We start from the raw sequence: 22,233 nt of genomic DNA, 5'->3' as shown, positions 1-22,233 counted from the left end.
GTCTCAGGGTATTTTGGCTAAAGTAAGGTATAGAAATCATTGAAGTAGTGATTTGAGGGTGAGCAAGTTGCAGAAGATAGAAGGGAACAGAAGTTGTGAGAATTGTGTATCACAGAGTCACGTAATGGCTGAAGCTGGAAGGCACTTCTGAAGGTCATTTTGTCCTACCTCCCTGCAAGTCTGCCTACAGCAGCTTGCCCAGGGCTGTGTACTGGGTCTGGCTGGGATGTTAACTTTCCCTGCAGCAGCCCATACAGTGCTGTGCTCTGCACTCGTAGCTAAAACAGCAATGGTATCACACCAGTGTTGTGTCTGCTGCTGAGCAGTGCTGGCACAGCATCAGGACTCTCTCTAACCCCCCTACGGGTGGGCAAAGATGTGAGAAAAGAAACATCGCCAGGGCAGCTGACCTAAACCAACCAAAGGGATATTCCATACCATATGATGTCACACAGCAATAAAAGGTGGAAAAAGGAAGAAGAGGGGAGGGGTGGGCTCTCATTGCGAAAACATCTGTCCTTTCGAACACCAGCTACGTGCGTTGAGGCCCTGCTTCAATGACTTGGTCAAGCATCACTCATTTGTGGGATGTAGAGAGTAATTTCTTTCCCCTGCACTTCCACACAGCCTTTACTTGTTTTGTTTTTTATTATTTTTCCCTTTCCCCCTCCCTTTTCCCCTTTCCCTTTTTTCCCTTTAGTTAAATTGTTTAATTAATAATGATCTTTCCTTAATAATTATTTTTTCCCTTTAATTAAATAATCCTTATCTCAACCTGTGAGTTGTTCTTTCCTTTACTTCTTCCCCTCTTCTAAGGAGGGGTAGTGAGAGGGCGGTTGTGGTGTTCAGCTGCCTAGCGTGGTAAAACCACCACAGGCTGCTGTCCCGTCACTGGGCACCATTGGAAAGAGCCTGGCTCTATATTCTTTGCACCCTCCAGTCAAGTATTTATATACATGGATTAAAATGTCCCCTGAGCCTTCTCTTCTCTGGACTTAGAAGTCCCATCTCTCTCAGCCTTTCCTCCTAGGAGAGGTTCTCCAGTCTATTAATGATTTCTGTGGGTCTCTGTTGGATGCTCTCCAATATGTCCATGTCTCTCTTGTACTGAGGAGCCCAGAACTGGACTCAATATGCTAGGCATGGCCTCATCAGTGCTGAATAGAGGGGAAGGATCACCTCCCTTAACCTGCTGTTGGCCCATGTTTAACTCAGTGTCCACCAGGACCACCCTCAGGTATTCTTACATCTCTGTTCTTACTACATATGGAGAATTTTTATTTCACTGCATTTAAAGAATGAAATCTTTGGAATAGTAATTGAAGAAGCTGGTGATTTATTAGTAATAGTTATCTGCTGTTAAGACTTTAACTGTTCATGTATGCCCAATAGTTTTGCTTGGTGTGGGGGGATAAAACACAAGATTTTGATTCTTTTTCTTTTAGAATGAGAGGCTTCAGGCGTTGTTAGCGGATAATGAAAAGATGAATTTAGCGGATATGGAACTTATTCCACTTCCTCTGGAGCCTCAGGTGAAAATTAAAGGGATAATCCCTGAAAAAGCCACACTCTTCAAGGTAAATAACGTCTGAATAGCTGAAATATAAACAAATCTAATGAGCACCAAGCTTAGAAACACCAGTTGAAAGGTTGAAAGAGGCTGATGTAGTCAAGGAGAAATCTAATTGTAATGTGCTCTTAAAGTGATTCATTGCTTTTTTCTAAAGCTGATTTCAAATTAACGTGCTAAATTCACAGCAGCTTTTATAAGACTGATATACTTTATTAAATAACTATAATCTACTTTGAAAAAGGCGAAATGTTATGCGCAAATCTTCTTAAGAGTAAGTGGTTCACAAGCCGGAGACATTGTCTCCAAGGTAGCTGAATGCTTCCTAGTTCAGAACTTCTCTGAACCTTAGTCTGTGTCCAGAGGGATCATCACTTTATGTTCAAAATCTTACATGTAGCGTACCTGTTTTGATTTTTAATCTACATTTTAACATTATTGTACTGCAAAATGAAACTTAGTTTATTAGGGAGTGGGAAGAAATAAGGTGGTCCATTTCATTATGTTGCAGTGGACTGCCAAGTAGATGATGTATCCCAAGTGTAAATAACTCCTTAAATTGAACCAGATCAGTTGCTTGTGATTACATAGCCATTCCTTAACATAGTTATTGGACAGTCAGTATGCTGTTAAAATGTTCTTTTGCTTCATATGCTACTTGGAGTGTAAGTAGCCCATGCTCATCATAAGTTTAATTTCAAGTAATCTAGTTGACTATTATCCAGTTTTAAGATGACCAAAATGTGTTTTACCAGTCAGGTCTCTAACCAGGAGGCATTCTCTGCTAGTTTTAAAGAAAAGAGGGGGGAAAAAAGTTCAAGCTTTTGTTGCAACAAATGTGATTTCTAGTAAGTTGTAAATGTATGCCTTCTAGTTTCATGGGAATCACTTGTGAAATCCAGTAACTTCTGTTTACTTAAAATAAGAGTTGAACATTTTTGATAGTTTTCTGCCACCTTTGGTTCCCCACCTTTGGCTTGTTTCTTTATATACCTACTACTTACGTAGAAGAGGACCCATCTTCCATTCTATGCTCTTAAAACTTCTTTTGAAGTCGGAGATGGTTTTGATTGTCCTGATTCTGAATGCTTACTCATTTCCACTTAATCTATAATCCTGTGCTACGGGATAATAGTCAGAGGTGAATGACTAATTTTTGGTGCTCTTGGTTATCACATGGCAGCTTTTGTAGGACTATTCAAAGAATCATTTTTCTTTTATTTATGGAACTTTTTTTTTTTGAAACACTTACTGCATGTGAAAATATTAAACCATATTCTTGATTTTTTAATTGTTTTTGCTTTGAGGGAAGTGACTTGGTCAGTTGCAATAGATGAAATTCATGTAGGTAATTGATCCCTTTCAATCCATTTTGTTCAGAGAGAGCAAACAAATTGTTCTTCACAAACAGCAAAGTAAAAAGGCATTTTTTTCTTTTACTAAATAGATTAAGAAAGTAATTAATTAGGATGACTTGCCCCTAGCATTTCTTCAATGTTTATCCTGTAATTGTCTCTTTTTGATCTGGTCAGTTACAATTTGTTTTGTTGTGACCTTTTGCACAGCATTTTTACATCGGTTGGAATTGCACGCATGCAAACAAAATCTGAATCCTTCTGTCCTTCCCTCTTCAGTTGCATGAGGGATGGGGTGGCATGCGGGGGAAGAATGTATCCTTTGTACTTCTTGTTTGTTTTTTCTTCTCTAAACAGTGGAGAACCTGAGTGGTTTTTTTTTAAACATACGTAGATCACAGTTCTGGTAACTGGAAATGATATGGTCTGAGACCTAGACAGTAGGTAACTGCTTTTAGAAATATTTTAGAATTGCTTCTTTACTGCCAAATTTGAGGAACATTAAGAGACTTCTGGTTCTTGCTGTTATGCTATTTGTAACCGATGAGATTATCCTAAGCTTTTTCCTAACTGAAATTTATATCAGTATCGTATGATCTTATTCATGTTTAGTTCACGTATAGTTAATAATGCAGTAAATAAGGATTTGTATCTTAGGAATTCACTGTAGAAAGATATTAATGTGAACATTGCTGTGAACGAGCTTAGTGGAATAAATTTCCTTTTTCAGAGTGCCTTAATGCCTGCTCAGTTATTCTTCAAGACAGAAGATGGAGGTAAATATCCTGTAATTTTTAAGCATGGTGATGACTTACGTCAAGATCAACTTATTCTTCAGATTATTTCACTCATGGATAAGGTGAGAATTACTTACCCATGTTGTTGGTCTAAGCTCTTGATTCTCCTGGTCAAGAGCAAGACTGGTAGAAACTGTTCATGTGGCTAACATGGCTATTGATGTTGCTAATACATTCCAGGGTTTTCATACCTCACTTGGCTTTTTTCTTTACAGACAGACATAGATTCTGTATAGATCCAAAAAAAAAAAAAAAAAAAAAAGTTTGGCAAACTGGCTTTTGCACATCACTGAGTTTAATGAAGAACTGCATAGATCAGTGTCTCCTGATTTTTTTTTTTTTTAAATTAGCTGGTTTTTTTACTTTTTTTTTTTCCTTCTCCCCACTCCCAGCTCTTAAGAAAAGAGAATCTGGATTTGAAGCTGACACCCTATAAAGTGCTGGCAACTAGTACAAAACATGGTATGAAGACTTTTATTTTCTAAAAGTACAGTATTGGGAAGAATTTTCACCCTCAGTTCTTAGACTGCTGTGACATAGTATTTTCATGAAAGATGATTTGCTTAAGACAGCATTCTGAAGAAGAGCTTGTGTAAGAAAATTGTGTCCCACTATTAAGTTGTGGAAGTAAACAAGTTGAGTGGCTGTGGTATTCCAGAGGTGACTCAAATATCTTCATAAAAGAAACCTGTTATTAACTTCTGAAATGCGTGACAGTCATTTAGACTATTTACAGCATTATCTTTGGTGCAAGCTTGCTGTGTGATCTTGGGCAAATCATGTGAACACTCTTATTGACCTTTGCTTGAAGATAGGGGGGGAAAAAAGACCAAAACAAAATGAAACTTAACTATACTTTTAGATGCATTGTGGATAAACATTTAGAAAATGACTGGTTTATTTCCTTTTTCATGAAAATTTGGACAACTTGCAGTTACAACTGGTTGTTAAAGAACTACTGAATTTTGGGGAAAAACTGGGGGAATTTTTTTTACTATAGAGAAGCAGTTGAATGAAAGCACGTGTTAGTGGTGCCCTTTAATAAAAATGCTTTGTGGAGTAGCTTCAAACTTGTATGCACTGGAGATTTTTTGGTTTGTGTCACAGGTTTCATGCAGTTTATTCAGTCAGTGCCAGTTGCAGAAGTTCTTGCTACTGAGGAAAGTATACAGGTATGTAATGTGGGGTTCTTTAAGTTTTCTACTGATAACACAGTATGAATTGAAGCCTTAAATCTCACACATCAGTCTTTACAGTCTCTCAACTGATCTTTACCTACTGTTTAGAAGACAGATTCGAACTTGAAACACATCAGATTTTTTGCTTTAGAAAACACTTAAATCACCCCATGAGTGTCTTATGACCTAACAGTAATAAGATTGAAATAAAGTGTAGCTCAGTTATGATATTGAGGTTCTGGCTTTCCCCTGGGCAACTTAGGATAAGAGGAAATTCTTGCCTGGGAGAAGAGACTGACCCCACCCTGCCTACAGACTCCTTTGAGGTAGTTGTAGAGCGTGGTAAGGTCTCCCCTGAGTCTCCTCTTCTCCAGGCTAAACAGCCCCAGCTCCCTCAGCCACTCCTCGTAAGCCTTGTTCTCTAGACCCCTCACCAGCTTCATTGCCCTTCTTTGGACGTGCTCCAGCACCTCAACGTCCTTCTTGTAGTGAGGGGCCCAAAACTAAACACACTTCTCAAGGTGCAGCCTCACCATCACTAAGTACAGAGGGACAATCACATCCCTGGTCCTGCTGGCCACTCTATTTCAGATACAAACCAGGATGCTGTTTGTTTCTTGGCCACCTGAGCACGCTGCTGGCTCATATTCAGCCGACTATCAACCCATACCCCCAGGTCCCTTTCCATCAGGCAGCTTTCCAGCCACTCTTCCCCCATTGTGTAATGTTGCAGGGGGTTGTTGTGCCCCAGGTGCAGGACCCGGCACTTGGCCTTGTTGAACTTCATACAGTTGGCCTCAGCCCGCTGGTGCAGCCTATCCAGATCCTCCTGCAGAGCCTTCCTACCCTTGAGCAGATCAACACTTGTGCCTAACTTGGTGTCGTCTGCAAACTTACTGAGGGTGCACTCGATCCCCTCATCCAGATCATCGATAAAGATATGGTAGAACTGGCCCCAGTACTGAGCCCTAGGGCACACCACTAGTGACTGGCTGCTAACTGGATGTACCTCCATTCATCCCAACTCTTCAGGCCTGGCTACCCAGACAGTTTTTTTACCTAGCGAAGCATACACCCATACAAGCCATGAACAGTCAGTTTCTCCAGGAGAATGCTGTGGGAAATGGTATCAAAAGCCTTACTGAAGTCAAGGTAGACCACATCCACAGCCTTTCCCTCGTCCACTAAGCGCGTCACTTTGTCATAGAAGGAGATCAGATTCATCAAGCAGGACCGGCCTTTCATCAGCCCATGCTGACTGGGCCTGATCGCCTGGTTGTCCTGTATGTGCTGTGTGATGGCACTCAAGATGATCTGCTCCATGAGCTTCCCTGGCACCAAAGTCAGACTGACAGGCCTGTAGTTAGTTCCCTGGGTCTTCCTTCTGGCCTTTTTTGTAGACGGGTGTCACATTTGCTAGCTGCCACTAGGCTTGATACGTTGTCAGAGCAAACCTCTTAATGCTTCCTAGTTTAAACAACTAAATAGCTCATCTATGTAACTTCTGAAATCTGTTTCCATGTGTGGTTGATGTATACTTTGTGTGATTTGATTTGGAGCAAGCTTTCTTTGATTATAATGGAATTGAGTAGGGATATGTAATTGAATAATGACACAAAACTCCTGATAGCTTCAAGCACAGCACCAGTTAGGTTGCAGAGCTTACTTAGTTGGTCAGGATAAATACAGATAAATAAAACATACCAAGCTTCCATATAAGATACATAGACACAAATAGTGACAGAGCACTGAAATAGGCTCTCAAGAGAGGCTGTGGAGTCTCCTTGGAGATCTTCAAGAGCTGCCTGGATATGGACCTGAGCACTGTGCTCTGGGTATTCCTGCTACAGCAGGGCAGTTGGACCAAATAACCTCCAGAGGTCTGTTTCAGCATTAACCATTCTGTGACAATACGTTCTGAATGAAAGCACAGCATATTTATGTTGCATTTAGTTCATTACGTTACCTTTTTTCACATTTTTATAGCTAATACTGAAGCTTGCATTTGGTCATAATGCAGTAACTGGGAGTCAAAATAAATAGTTACACCCTTCTGTTAACTATATATATTTGAAAACATGGAGATATATTTAAAAAAAAAAAAAAAAAAAAAACACTAATCTCTCCAATTGGACAGTGACCAACATAAAGTTGCACAAGTTTCTTCTCACTTCTGTGAAGATTGTGATAAGCTACAATTACACTGAGTCGCCATACAGTTTCTGAAGTGTTTCCTTCTCTGTAGTCCTCTGTAATCTTAGAATCCTACTATTTATATTCTATTCCATTATATTTTCATAGAATAATGCATTTAGAAATGAACGTGAAATTGTCATTTTGCAATTATAACATCCTATTCGAACCTAAGGTAGATGCCTCACTGTTGATTGCTGTGCAGACATATGGAGCAATTCTTCCTTCGAGGAACTACTAATCTAAATAGACAAGACAACAAAAAGAAATGTAATCTGAGATTACTTCATAGAGCAATGACAAAATACATTACAGAACCCAGATTTCCTGTGCTGTGAAGGTGCTGTGATGATAAAATAGCTGTGCATTGTAGGCCAAGGAGTAAAAATTAAATAAGCACTGAGTGTGGTGAAAGTTTGTTCTGTTGTTTTTGTAAATGTTTGTTTTGGGCATCACAGGTGTTTTAATGAAAATTGGCAGTATCTGAAAATGAAAAAAAAGTCTTCTGAAGTTTCAAAGCAAGTAATTTAATATGGACTGATAATACAGATCTGCAGGAAAGAAAAAAATGTTTTGATGTTTGAATGTTATTTAATTTACATTAATAATCTTGAGATTTCAGTTTTGTGTTTTTGAGGGTTTGTGTTCCACTCTGCGCAGCTTGCCATTTGGATTATCTGAAGTTGTTTTTTAACATACAGTGTCCAAAGTTTTGGAGCACTGGAACTAGAATTTTCTACTACGCTATTAAACAGTTAAAATTTTTGTTCCACGTTGCTCTTATGGACTTCATTTTGAAGAATCATAGAGTATCCAAAGGGAAGGGATGCACAAGTATCATTGAATCCAGCTCCTAACTCTGTACCGGGCAACAGAATCTTTCTACTGTCAGCTTCTTGAACATGTCTTTGAAGTGCTTGCTCCTGTGTAAACAAAGACAATTAAAGCTTTTTCCATTTATAACAAGGCTGCTTTTCATGCAAAACTTTCTTAAATAGTCAACAGTTACCTTCTTTCAGCACCTCCTTATTTTGTGAGATTCCTTTCAGTGTTTCATTAGGGCAGTTATTTGTTCTGTAGATACTTAGAAAGCTCCTCTTCCAGTGCTTGCTTAGCTTTTGTGCCTTTACTTTCATTTAGTGGAATAATCTTATGTTTAGGCTTGGATATAATTTACACATCTTTTTATCTTGGTCAAGAAAAACAGTGTTTTTAAGTAGTGGGAAGGACTGTTTGGGCTCATCCATGTACCATTTGGTGATTTAGATCTTCCTTTTAAACTCAGTTGTATTGAAGAATATAGAGGCATACCATGTTAAACTTTGTAAGTTAGAATGTGTGTCCCAAGTGTAGTTACTGACCTGAACTTAGTCCTGTATGGTTTTCATAATCTCACATCAACCTGTTCCTGTGGAAGTATTTTTGTATTCATAATTTATTAAAAGTAAATCTTGAATGCATTGTTAATCTGAGGCTGTTTAAAAGAACTGCATTTCAATTTAAATTTCAGATCTTTTTCTGCTGAATGTAAGAATATGATGATTAAGACAATATAAAGATAGCAATATAGAAGTAAATTAGATCTCACTGGGTTTGTTGGGGATAATTCTTTGTTTAACAGTTTACACTACTGGGCATTTGTGGTATTGTTTTAAGTCTTTCATTACTAGTTATAGAATCACATTTGAGATCATGTGGAGTAACTAAATATGTTGATGACTTTCCCTCCAGAACTTCTTCAGAAAGCACGCACCTAGTGAGACTGGGCCTCATGGAATAAGTGCAGAGGTGATGGACACGTATGTTAAGAGCTGTGGTAAGTTAAACTCCTACAACTGATAACTTCAGATATGAAGTATAAAGGGTGGGATCAGTGAGCTGTTGAGACACTTCAGATTAGATGATAGAAAGTACCTGCATAGTTCCTTACCTACAGTCAGAATACCTGTTGTAGATCTTAGTAATGTCACCAGTGAGCTCTAACGCTAATTCAGCAGACCAGTCAAGTTCAGTGTCAGCATTAGGGTAGGTTTGAATTGGTCAAGATTCTACTGAGTATCAGATATTTCTCAATTGACTGTAATAGCAATTTGTGTTTGATATTTAGATGGCTGTATGTGTACTTCATGTCTTAATCTGGAGATGAATCCTTCTTGTTGTTACTATTAAATTTTCATTTCTAGTTGTCAGATTCTAATAAGTGAAAAGCTAATCTTTAATTTGTCATGACTGCAACAATGTACCAGTTTAGGTTTCAGCGTGGAATTAGAGGTCATAATTTTTCCTGGTCATTAGCATCAGTGCATAGATTTTTGTGATAAAGGGACATGAGAGCTAGGATTTTCTTTCTATTTAGTGCCTTTTGTGAGCATTGTAAATTTTTTCTGCTTATGTTGCGCTCAAGGAGTCTTCGTAGCCCTTGCAAGGGAATGGCATTGTCTAGTGAAAAGAGTGGTTTTGAGTCAGACATGTGATACACTATTTCTTTCCTCAGACCTCTTTCCTTCTCCTTGAAGGAGATTAGAAGTACGCCCTTCTTTCTAGCAAAAAAATCCTACCTATGTTTCCTCCATGTCATGAGTTGGGATATTCATAATTTGGGGAGATGTAAAGTAATGAATCATCAGTATTTGAAGTAGAAAAGTTCAATTTGTTTTTTTAAAAGTCATCTTTTCCTTGGAGGTTGTGTTCAACTTCCTACTCCATTTGATAAAAAGAAAATGTAGTAGTGTAGTTCTTGTTCAGTAAACTGATGCTGATGTTGAAACATTGCATTTGCTGTCCATTAAATTAAAAAGCTTTTTCCTATCAAAGAAGTCATTCAGTTGTTGCTGTACCGTATCTTCTACTTTTCTATTCTTTCTGACGGTGCCATCCTTAAAACTTATTTAAACCTTTCTGGTTAGTGGGTGAAAGAAATATAACAGTTTGCATTAGTTGTAACTTACCACTTTCTGCCTTACTGCTTAGCTTGTAAGTACTGCTGACATACCCATTCAAATTCACATCAATGTCTAACGCTTGTTCGTGGGTTTTGTAAGTATCTAGAGTTCAAAATGTGTACATTTATTTTGCTCAAAATACCTCATCTTACTTTGAAGTATCTTAATCCTAATATTGAATGGAAGTGTTTTTTGTATACCTGTTAGGTGTATAATAGGGTAGTAAAAGCTGAATCTAGGCAGTACTGAATATATTTCAGAGTTTTAATTTATTACTTTGTGTACTTCATACTGCTGATAATCTTGATTATTCATTCCCACCTTCCCAGCCTCTGTGGCATACTTACTACTTGTGAACAAGAATTAAGATAACATTATATGCTGTTATTAATTGTGTAGAACTTGTTGCTCTCCAGGAAAGGTACTTGTATTGATGTTTTACATTTTACTTGTTACAGCTGGTTATTGTGTAATTACTTACATCCTTGGAGTTGGAGACAGACATCTGGATAATCTTTTGCTAACAAAAACAGGTAATTCTTTTTAGCAGTATAATTTTATAACAGCAGTTGTTTAATTTCAAGTGTGTTGGTAACATTCAAATGTGTTGGCTCCATTTTGCTTGCAGATACAGCCCATTGAGTACTGTAGAATATTCATATATTCTAAATGTAAAGGTATATTGACTCATCTGAGGTAATATTTGATTCAGTGAATCAAAGTTTAGATTTAAACTGTTAGTAGTGTGAAGTGGTAGTTGAAGAATAAGAAAGCAAGTAGATAAAGTGCACTGTAATCAAATCGGGCAATAGATAACAACCAATATGTGGTATTGATGTCAGTGTAACAACCATTTATGCATCTGTAGGTAATGGAAGTCCTGAATTTACCTAAACTCAGGAATGTTTAAAAGCACTGGATTTTTGTGTAGGTTTCGCTTGGCTTATTTTACAGTCTTGTGTTCTACTGTCACACTTCTTACACACATGAAAGCTGGACTTGTAAGTTATTTTTGTTCAACACAATTTTTTTCTTGAGTGATGCTGACCTTTTTTGAAAGTAATGTGGGGTACAGGGTAAAATTTGACTGCCTTTGCTTAAGATCATGAAACCTGTCACTGTCATCTTAAACTTCGGTAAAAATCATTCTTGCTGTTTTTTTTTCCAGAACTTGTTGAAAGCTGAAAAAAAGGATGCTGTAATAAGTATTTGTAAAGTAACTCTAAGTCCAAGTATCCTAATTGTTCTTTATCAAACAATTTTCTAAATTGTTACACTCCTATTTAGTAGGTATTCTAACATGCTATCAGAAAGCAATTTCAAGATCTATTAAGTGGATGCTGGCTGTATTTTAATACGTTTATGTACACTGTTCAAAAGACAGTAGATATTTAGACAAATATAGTTAGTAGTCCTATGGAATCCGGTATAATCTTGATGACTTCAGTGAGATCCTTGCTAATTCCTGTCTCAGATTGGATTTTCTTTTAACAAAATTGATTCTGTGAGCTTTCCAGGTCTGCATGTTTTTCTAAAAAAAAACATAAATATGATGCATCCCAAAACTGGAAATGCCACATAAGACCTGTCAGAGCAAGGCTCACTTCGGCACTTTCTCCTACTTATGTATTTTGTGTTTTTGATGAAACCAAACCACTATACAACAAAAATCCAAGTGTTTCATCAGCCTGATGGTCTAGACTGTTCAGCTCAAGCAGAATTATTTTATATTTTTTCTCCAGCTTTCTGTAAAACGATAGGAACTAGACAGAGTGCTCCACTTACTACAAATTCATGGTTGAAGGCGTGAAAATAGTAAAGGTTGCCATTTAGTCAAATATCCTTTGTAGCAAACCCCATGTATCTCAAAAGTTCAAAATAGCAGGTAAGTGTTTTGATTCTCCCTCCCTATCTTGTTTAACTTTTTAATGTTATTTCTGTTGCATTATGTGTATTAAAAATGGACCAGGTAGAATAAATAATCATAGCAAATTCTAAATCAATAACTCAGTTTAAAAAAATATTTTAATATATTTTTCTAACTAAAATAATTCAGCAATTCAGGAGGAATTCTGTGCTTATTTGAAGTTGAATTGTGCTTTGTATGTTTTTTTAAGTATAAAAAAATGTTTAATTTGAAGTTAAACGTTTCATTTTTTAGAGTGGGGGAGGTTTAAACAAAAACAAAACACAAAACCAGTAAAAACAACAAAAAAATGAAATGCTCAATCTATAAGGAAACTGTTTTCCACGAAAGCGTTAAGCAGCTTAATTGCAAGTGACAATGAAACCATTTAGACAATTAGCATATATTTTCTTACAGCTTTTTGTTTATATAATATACTTGGCATTTAGAAATGTTTGTTTTCCTGAGTAGTGAAATAAAAATGCTGGGTATCTTAGATTGTTTTGCAGGTGGAATTCTAGCTAACTTAGCTTCATTTATCAGCTCATCTTCTAGGATTCCTCTAATTGAACACTGGTAGTATTGAGAAAAAGTCTTGGATGAGTTGTATCAAAGATCTCTTCTAGATGAAATACAGCAATTGAACATCAAGCTATTTATGCCTTGGGTTAAAGGGAAATTAAAATATTTTATTTGAAGATAAGTCTGTTTCTAGCTAGATAAAGTCCAGAAACTCTTAGCAAATATTTTGGATACTTTAAAAAAAAATATTTGGCATACTTACTGAAATAAGGCTTGTTGGAGCTGTGCCGGGGGAACAATGGCAAGGCCGGGGGAGAAGGCGATGGCCCAGCTGAAGTGCATCTACACTAATGCATGCAGCATGGGTAGCAAACAGGAGGAGCTGGAAGCCATTGTGCAGCAAGCAGGCTATGACTTGGTTGCCGTCACGGAAACGTGGTGGGACCGCTCCCACGACTGGAGTGCTGCAATGCCTGGCTATAGGCTCTTCAGAAGGGACAGGCAGCACAGAAGGGGTGGTGGTGTGGCTCTCTATATTAGAGAGTGTTTTGGTGTTGTGGAACTTGAGGCTGGGAATGATAAGGTTGAGTCCCTGTGGGTTAGGATCAGTGGCAAGGCCAACAAGGCAAGCATCCTGGTGGGGGTCTGTTATAGACCGCCGAACCAGGATGAGGAGACGGATCGCAGTTCTACAGGCAGCTGGCAGAAGTTGCGAAATCGTCAGCGCTTGTTCTCGTGGGGGACTTCAACTTCCCAGACATATCCTGGAAGCACAACACAGCCCAGAGAAAGCAGTCTAGGAGGTTTCTGGAGAGCGTGGAAGATAGCTGCCTGACACAGCTGGTTAGAGAGCCTGTTCACAAACAGTGACGGACTGGTGGGGGATGTGGTGGTCGGGAGCTCTCTTGGGCAGAGTGACCATGAAATGGTAGAGTTCTCTATTCTTGGCGAAGTCAGGAGGCGGACCAGTAAAACCGCTGTCTTGGACTTCTGGAGGGCAGAGTTTGAGCTGTTCAGGACACTGGTTGGCAGAGTCCCTTGGGAGGAGGTTCTGAAGGGCAGAGGAGTCCAGGAAGGCTGGGCACTCTTCAAGAAGGAAATCTTAATGGCTCAGGAGCGGTCTGTACCCACGTGCCCAAAGACGAGCCGGCATGGAAGAAGACCGGCCTGGCTGAACAGAGAGTTGTGGCTCGAGCTTAGGAGAAAAAAGAGGGTTTATAATCTTTGGAGAAGAGGGCGGGCCACTCAGGAGGACTATAATGATGTTGCGAGGCTGTGCAGGGATAAAATTAGAAAGGCCAAAGCTCATCTGGAGTTCAATCTGGCTACTGACGTTAAAGATAACAAAAAATGTTCTTACAAATACATCAACACAAAAAGGAGGACTAAGGAGAATCTCCATCCTTTACTGGATGTGGGGGGAAACTTAATTACAAGGGATGAGGAAAAAGCTGAGGTGCTTAATGCCTTCTTTGCCTCAGTCTTTAGCAGCAAAACCGGTTGTTCTCTGGATACCCAGTACCCTGAGCTGGTGGAAGGGGATGGGGAGCAGGATGTGGCCCTCACTATCCACAAGGAAATGGTTGGAGACCTGCTACAGCGCTTGGATGTACACAAGTCGACGGGACCGGATGGGATCCACCCGAGGGTACTGAGAGAACTGGCGGAGGAGCTGGCCAAGCCACTTTCCAACATTTATTGGCAGTCCTGGCTATCAGGGGAGGTCCCAGTCGACTGGAGGCTAGCAAATGTGACGCCCATCTACAAGAAGGGTCGGAGGGTAGACCCGGGGAACTATAGGCCTGTTAGTTTGACCTCAGTGCCAGGAAAGCTCATGGAGCAGATTATCTTGAGTGTCATCACGCGGCACTTGCAGGGCAACCAGGCAATCAGGCCCAGTCAGCATGGGTTTATGAAAGGCAGGTCCTGCTTGACGAACCTGATCTCCTTCTGTGACAAAGTGACATGCTTAGTGGATGAGGGAAAGGCTGTGGATGTGGTCTACCTTGACTTCAGTAAGGCTTTTGACACCGTTTCCCACAACATTCTCCTCAAGAAACTGGCTGCTCTTGGCTTGGACTGGCGTACGCTTCGTTGGGTTAAAAACTGGCTGGATAGCCGGGCCCAAAGAGTTGTGGTGAATGGAGTCAAATCCAGTTGGAGGCCGGTCACTAGTGGAGTCCCCCAGGGCTCAGTGCTGGGGCCGGTCCTCTTTAATATCTTTATCGATGATCTGGATGAGGGGATGGAGTGCACCCTCAGTAAGTTTGCAGATGACACCAAGTTAGGTGCGTGTGTCGATCTGCTCGAGGGTAGGAAGGCTCTGCAGGAGGATCTGGATAGGCTGGACCGATGGGCTGAGGCCAACTGTATGAAGTTCAACAAGGCCAAGTGCCGGGTCCTGCACCTGGGACACAACAACCCCAAGCAGCGCTACAGGCTGGGAGATGAGTGGTTGGAAAGCTGCCTGGCCGAGAAGGACCTGGGAGTACTGGTTGATAGTCGGCTGAATATGAGCCAGCAGCATGCTCAGGTGGCCAAGAAGGCCAACAGCATCCTGGCTTGTATAGGAGGCAGTGTGGCCAGCAGGTCTAGGGAAGTGATTGTCCCCCTGTACTCGGCTCTGGTGAGGCCGCACCTCGAGTACTGTGTTCAGTTTTGGGCCCCTTGCTACAAGAATGACGTCAAGGTGCTCGAGCGAGTCCAGAGAAGGGCAACGAAGCTGGTGAGGAGTCTGTAGAACAAGTCTTACGAGGAGCGGCTGAGGGAGCTGGGCTTGTTCAGCCTGGAGAAGACGAGGCTCAGGGGTGACCTTATCGCTCTCTGTAAGTACCTTAAAGGAGGCTGTAGCGAGGTGGGGGTTGGTCTATTCTCCCATGTGCCTGGTGACAGGATGAGGGGGAATGGGCTAAAGTTGTGCCAGGGGAGGTTTAGTTTGGATATTAGGAAGAACTTCTTTACTGAAAGGGTTGTTAGGCCTTGGAATGGGCTGCCCAGGGAAGTGGTTGAGTCACCATCCCTGGAGGTCTTTAAGAGACGTTTAGATGTTGAGCTTAGTGATATGGTTTAGTGGAGGACTTCTCAGTATTAGGTCAGAGGTTGGACTGGTTGATCTTGGAGGTCTCTTCCAACCTAGACGATTCTGTGATATGTTTGAACTGCAGCTTCTCATAGGTGTTACGGTATCTTGAATACCTTAATTTCCTCATGAAGAAGAGTTAGAAGTTGTGTTTATAAATTAATAAAGCATTTCTTGAAGGAGAAATGTGTAAATAAAAAAATCTTATTTGGGGAAAAGAGAAACATCCGCATCTTGATCTAAGCTCATGTGGGGACAAGCAACCAAAGGAAATGTATTTCCCCTTATCTGCTTGGGATTGTCTAAATGGACATTTAAAAATCTCTCTTGAGAGGTCCCTATCAGTTGTCAAAAGTGATGATATAATGCATTTTCTATAGCAGGCACTGTTTGGATGCTCAGAGTTGTCATTAGTGTTTTAGTTTGAGGTAATGTGTATCTTGTGTTTAAAAAGTAACCACACCATGGCTTAGTTTGGCACTGTTGAAGAATTTAAACAGAACAGCAGAGGGCAGCACACATCCACAGTAAATTCTAAGTCTGAAATTCTTTAAATCTGCTACCTAGGTTCTGTAACATACCAAGACAGGTTTGTGTTGGTCATATTTTAAGAGACTTTGTTAAGCTACCAAGAGAAATTCTTACGTTTCGAACACTGCATAGACTTGCTACCAAGATTTCTGTTTCTTGCTACTGAAAATCTCATTGACTTATAATGAAAAAGTTAACTTATCTAGAAGAATATAAGCTAGAAACAACTTTCTTAATAAATGATAGGATTCATATATGGTCATTTCTTAACTACACTTAAAAAATTGAAGTTTCGAAGAGTAAAAGACAGAGTCCCAGTCTGGGGTTCACATACTTTTTTGTTTAATATGACAACGTATATCAGTACATTTTTTTGTATCTACCTGTCTGCCTGAGTTTCAATTTGGTGGATGTATCTGCATTTGTTGGACTCATTCCAATAAAATTGTTGCATCATCTTTTATTGTGTAAGTGGCTATGTTTATAGCAGATATGGTATAATTTAAATATTAAGCAACAGATACTGAAGTTCATAAAAACAAATTGTTCTCCACTCAAACTCTTTTGCGCTGAGGGGTGAAAATGTCTGTCACCTCGTTGAAAAAATTTCTATCATCTTTCATGACTCCTTGCCTCTGATTCTAGAAATATGATGGCTTGTTTATGTCAAAATAAATAAATAAAAAATATTAAGATTTTTAGATGCTGGACCATTTTACTTCAAAGGCAGCAGTAGTAGTTGGTTTGGAAAGAGATGCTTCTCATTTAGGGCACCTGCAGTCAAAACATCCTCATCTGTGAATAATGTTTAAAATAAGTTATATCTCAGAAAGAGTTGCAAGGTAAGACAGCAAAGATCTGAACATTTCCATATGCAAGATAGCACTCGCAGTGCTTTTCAGTTAATAACATCTGTGTCAAAGTAGATTTGAAGATGATGACAATGGAAAAAAAAAAAAAGTAGGAGTCAAATACTCCTTCAGCATTAGTTTTTAGATAAGTGCTTTGCTAAATACACTTAGTAATGTCGCCAACTACGATAATATGTAAAAAGCGATGAAATTTTTAAATAGGCATTTAAATGTTGCTGATCTTCACAGGGGATCATCCTTTTTTAAAAAAAGCAGAACACTAAGACATAATATTATCCTTTAGATTTCTCTGTGCAACACCCATTTCTGTGATACCTGCTAAAGAGAATATGTATTTACCTGTTGAACTGCTGATTTTTTTCCTCTTAAAGGTATCTTGAGCAGTATTTCCTATTTAACAATATATAGCTGGTATCTTCTCTGTATGCAGGCATAGCATAAGAATATATTTTGATAATGGACAGCTTAGGGGAAGGATATTAAAATGCTTAGCACAAGCTGTGCCCTTATCCATTATATGGATGATGATAAAGTTTATCTACAGCTATTGCTTTTCTGCCAGCATATTGAGTTGAAAATCTGTATCCTAAGTAAGTCCTTAACAGTTCATACTATTTTGTCCTATTTTTTGCACGGTTTTAGAAAAGTTAGAAGACGTGAAGATTACTGATGACAAATCAGGCATTCTGATATTTTTTTCACTATGGCATTGCTCTATTAGTAAAGGAGAGATTTTGATGGTGACATCAGAAATTGCTGGGAAAGCCAGGAAATTACCCTGTCTCCCCACCTATTTTCATCAGAGGTGTTTTTATCCTGTTCATATTTAAAACAGGAATTCAGTTAAAGTAGTCACTAAATGGTATTTTTTTTTCTGCATGAACCAGGTTAAAATAATAATGACGGCTGTTTACAGAAATTACACTGAAATTCAGAATTTGATTTTTCTTTTACCAGTAGTGGGAACAGATAATTTTGGAATAACTTGAGGCTTGCTTGCCTGTTAAAATAGAATAAGACTGGTGGCAGTTTTTAATAGTTGTGTCTAATTTGCTTTGCCTTTTGTTTAAGGATTGTGGAGTTCTGTGCAGGTTGTTAGTAACTTTTCCTAATAGTATTCCAGTGAAATAAAACAATTTCTGTGCTGCTGTATAGGAACTTTCTCCTGTATTAGAGTCTAGATATTAGCAGTAAGCGATTGGGAAAAAACCAGCCTTCCCAGCTGCAGTCCGATTTTTTTATTGGCTATTGTAAGCACCAGATACCAATTTTTAGTCTCCACAAGTTCATGTTTCAGTTAATCAAAGTTCTCTTCAGTCTCAAGGCTGGAAGGAACTAAGACTGACTTTCAGATTTCTTATGGCCTGACTGCTGGTCAGGGGATCTTTACATGTTTGCCATTCCCTTGAGCTCACCAAGGGCCTGTCCTCCATTTTTCTGCTGAACACCTGGTTTTCTGACATATGGAAAAGATAGTCAACCTTGTAAAATTTAAAAAAGAAAACAAAAGTTTAAAATATACAACTGTATCAGCTCTTAAGTTTTGAACTAAATTTTGTCTGCACACTTCATAATTGCATATTTCTGGAAATATCCAATCCTCTTCCAATCAGTAAATGCCTTCTTTGTTGCTTTTTATTTTTGAGTTTTTGCAGTAAAAATAAAAAATCCTTGAGCAGGGGAGTGGAGGATGGTTAGGGCACTATTTTCTAAGATCTGAGTTTACTCAAAGTTGTTCCTCAGACTTTCCCACTTCTGAAAGGATGCTAATGTTGTCCTTAAAACTTCTGATGAGCGAGATGCTTTCAAGGTCAGAAATGTTTGTCCAAAGCTGTGTTATTTGACTGTATGTAGGTACCTACATACAGTCTTGCTTCTGACGTCAAAACATGGCAGGAATTAAAATATGGCAGGAATTTCAGGGGTATTTCTCCCTCAAGGCATTTCCTAGATCTGTATGTGTTTTCTCAAGTGCCTAAAGTCCTGTATTTTTTAAAGGAACTCAAATTTCTAAATAGCTGTCTGAAGCTAGTATCTATATACTAGAAATACATGGCCTTTATATCTAGATGTGCAAAAATGGAGGTGACTCAGGATCAAATGTTTCACCCATTTTCTTAAATTCTCTTTCTGTTTAAAAAAAATAAATCACTCATGAAAGGTGGGGGTTGGGATTTAGAAGTTATTCAGGAATAGTAGTAAATCAATATTTGTAATCTAGATTTGTCTTTAATTATAAGCATGGCTAATAATTTAGAGCCTTCTCAAATTAAGATGTAATAACTGAAGAAGATGGATTAGAAGCCAGAGTAAAAACATTATATAAGATTGAGGTATACGTGTGTTATGGTACTGACTGTAAGTTGAAGGAGGGAAATGTTTGATTTTAAAACATGGAATTTAAAAGCCTTTAGAAAAAGTAACGTGTTGCACAGATTTCACAACCAGTCTAATACTGGGAGGATTGATGATAACTGTCTATAAATACATGTGGTGTGAAATACTGTGGTGTGAAATAGCGAGGGGGACCAGAGCCCTGGTACAGGCTACCCAGAAAGGTTGTGGAGTTTTCATCCTTTGAGATATTCGGAAGTCATCTGGACATTGTCCTGAGCAGGCAGCTCTAGGTGGACTTACAGTAGAATTGGACCAAATGTCCTCCAGAAGATCCTTTCTAACCTTAACCATTCTGTGAAATAAAATTTTAAGAGTAATCCTCTAAATTCAGATGAGAAAAGTTGGCTGGTAAGAAACCATCTATGTAACTTTAAAGAACCTTCAGTTGAAGACATCATAGATTTTGTTATGTGACATTTCAGAATTAAAATTTCAGAATTAAAAAACCTCACTCAATAGTTACCTAGATACGATGCTGATTCTCCTGTAGACTCTTTTCCAGATGTGACTACTAGCCAAGATTATTTTTTTTAAAAGTTGTCACAGCTGAGGCTGACAAATCTCGAATGAGTAGTGTTTTTGAGGAGATGAGCTCTTGCAGAAAGGTCATGATTAAGCTGACAAACTAAGTTGCTGGCACCTTTGCATCCTTCATTGCAGGTGTGTAACAGGAATGACATCTATGTTAAGGAGTACGCTACTCACAATGCAAGTCACTTCTCACAGAATAAAACTTCTAATTAAATATCTTTTCTCTCCTATTAAACTTATTGTACCGATTGTACTAGATCAAAGTGATTGTGGTGGTTTTACTTGGGAGGGTGGCTGAGCTCCCCCTCAGCTGCTCACTCACTCCCCCTCCTCAAAGGGAAGGGGGGAGAAAATACGATGCAAAGGGCTCAAGGGTTGAGATAAGGACGGGGAGATTGCTCAACAATTATTGTGATGGGCAAAACAGACTCAGCAAAGGGGAATAGTAAGATTTATTGCCTATTACAAGCTAGAGAAGTGAGAAACAAAGGAAAGAACCCCAAAAATGCCTTCCCCCTATATGCCCTCTTCCACCTTCTCCCCCTGAGTGGCGCAGGGGAATGGGGGCTGTGGTCAGTCTACAGGGCTTCGTCTCTGCTGCTCCTTCTTGGTCACTCTCTATCCCTGCTCCACGTGGGGTCCCTCCCACAGGATGCAGTCCTTCCTGAACTGATCCTGTGTGGGCTTCCCCCAGGCAGCAGCTTTTCAAGAACTGCTCCAGGTATGTCTCTGTACCATGGGGTCCATCCGTCAGGAGCAAACTGCTCCAACCTGGTCCTCCACGGGTGGCAGCTTCCTCCCCAGACCCCCTGCTCCTGCATGGGCTTCTCTCCACAGGCTGCAGCTCCGGCCCGAGGCCTGCTCCTGCGGGGGCTCTCCATGGGCTGCAGCCTCCATGAGTGCAGGTCCACCTGCTCCACCAGGGGCTCCTCCACGGGCTGCAGCGTGGAACCCTGCTCCATCATGGGACCCATGGGCAGCAGTGGGACAACCTGCTTCACCATGGTCCTTACCACAGGCCACAGGGGACTTCTGCTCTGGCACCTGGAGCACCTCTCCCCCTCCTTCTTCACTGACCTTGGCGCCTGCAAGGCTGTTTCTCACTCCTCTCACTCTCCCAGCTGCTGTGTGACAGCAGTTCTTTTCCTCCTTTCTTAATATGCTCTTACAGAGGCGCAAACAAAATCGCTTATTGGCTTGGCTCTGGCCAGCAGTGGGGCCCTTACCTAACATGGGGCAGCTTCTAGATTCTTCTCACAGAAGCCACCCCTGCTACTGACACCTTGCCACGTAAACCTACTACCGTGATATTTTTGTTTGAAGCTCACACAAAGCTGCTGTTCTAGATTATGTACAGCTGGAGAGTTCAAGTTCCTATTTTTGTCCTTCTCTTTCTGCTGCTATTTATTATTTTAGCAGGTTTTGGTTAAGTTTGCACTTTTTTGTCTTGGTTTCTGATTTATTTTTTGTTGTATCTTTACCTGTTACGTTCTCTGCTGTCTGCATAATACAAGGAAGTAGCATCTCCCACACACTGTATTTTCATAACATATTTTTGTATAGGTCATCTTTATGAGATTTAACAGGTGATATTTTCCGTAGGGTGCCATGGGAAAAAACACCATCCTCAACATCATCGACTTGGGATGAAAAAATGCTAAAAATATCCAAGAATGCAGCTGAGCTATCTCAGTCATTAATCATCTTGAAAGTGAGATGCTGGTTGTCATGCCCTGATACAAATTTTGCTTTGGATGATCACTTGAGATACTTGCAACCTTTTATCTTAGCATTAAAAAATTAAAGTCATGAAATTTATTATCTTGATAAGTTTATTATTTATTAACATTAATAATGTAAGTTCCACCTAATTTTCAATATTATACCACCAATTTAATTTGTTCAAAATGGGATTCTTCTTCATTTGTTCCAATTTTAGTTATGTCCTCAAGGACAACATAAGTCAAGCTTCTTTGTAGAAAGCCCTGAAACAGCAGTGTTCCCTCCAGCTGTGGCTGGTCAGTCTTTTCTTTAGCATAGTAGCAGTTTCAGGCTAATACCAAGGGAGCGTTCTGTCTTTATTTTGTAATTTGGTATGCTGGTTTAATTGATCTTGAGCTGTCCAAAAGAAAACAAATTATAGCTGTGTTTAGTACATGGATTTGAAAAATATTAAATATATTTACTGTATTCAAGTTAAAGCATTTGACATACATTTTGAGTCAGCCTAAAAACCTGATGAATTTCAAAGTATAGCTAGGGAAGCTGTATTGTTAAGTGGGGATGGCCTCACCTTATAGTTTGCTTACTCTTTTTTAGGACTGAGATATAAAAAAGTATTTGCCAACTAATGTATATGA

At 39.5% G+C, this 22,233-nt stretch overlaps 1 protein-coding gene across 1 annotated transcript in view; it reads left to right on the top strand.

The window, feature by feature from the left end:
- Window positions 1–22,233, top strand: part of PIK3C3 (phosphatidylinositol 3-kinase catalytic subunit type 3) — a 75,248-nt gene that overhangs the window by 28,888 nt on the left and 24,127 nt on the right. The window contains exons 16-21 of the mRNA XM_035559960.2: window positions 1,446–1,577; window positions 3,656–3,784; window positions 4,115–4,184; window positions 4,830–4,894; window positions 8,825–8,909; window positions 10,494–10,568. Coding sequence (XP_035415853.1) covers window positions 1,446–1,577; window positions 3,656–3,784; window positions 4,115–4,184; window positions 4,830–4,894; window positions 8,825–8,909; window positions 10,494–10,568 — 556 coding nt within the window. The remainder of the gene's footprint in view (window positions 1–1,445; window positions 1,578–3,655; window positions 3,785–4,114; window positions 4,185–4,829; window positions 4,895–8,824; window positions 8,910–10,493; window positions 10,569–22,233) is intronic.

Source organism: Cygnus atratus, chromosome Z (genome assembly GCF_013377495.2).
Source record: "Cygnus atratus isolate AKBS03 ecotype Queensland, Australia chromosome Z, CAtr_DNAZoo_HiC_assembly, whole genome shotgun sequence".
Lineage (NCBI taxonomy): Eukaryota > Metazoa > Chordata > Aves > Anseriformes > Anatidae > Cygnus > Cygnus atratus.
This window is presented reverse-complemented; position numbering and strand designations above follow the sequence as displayed.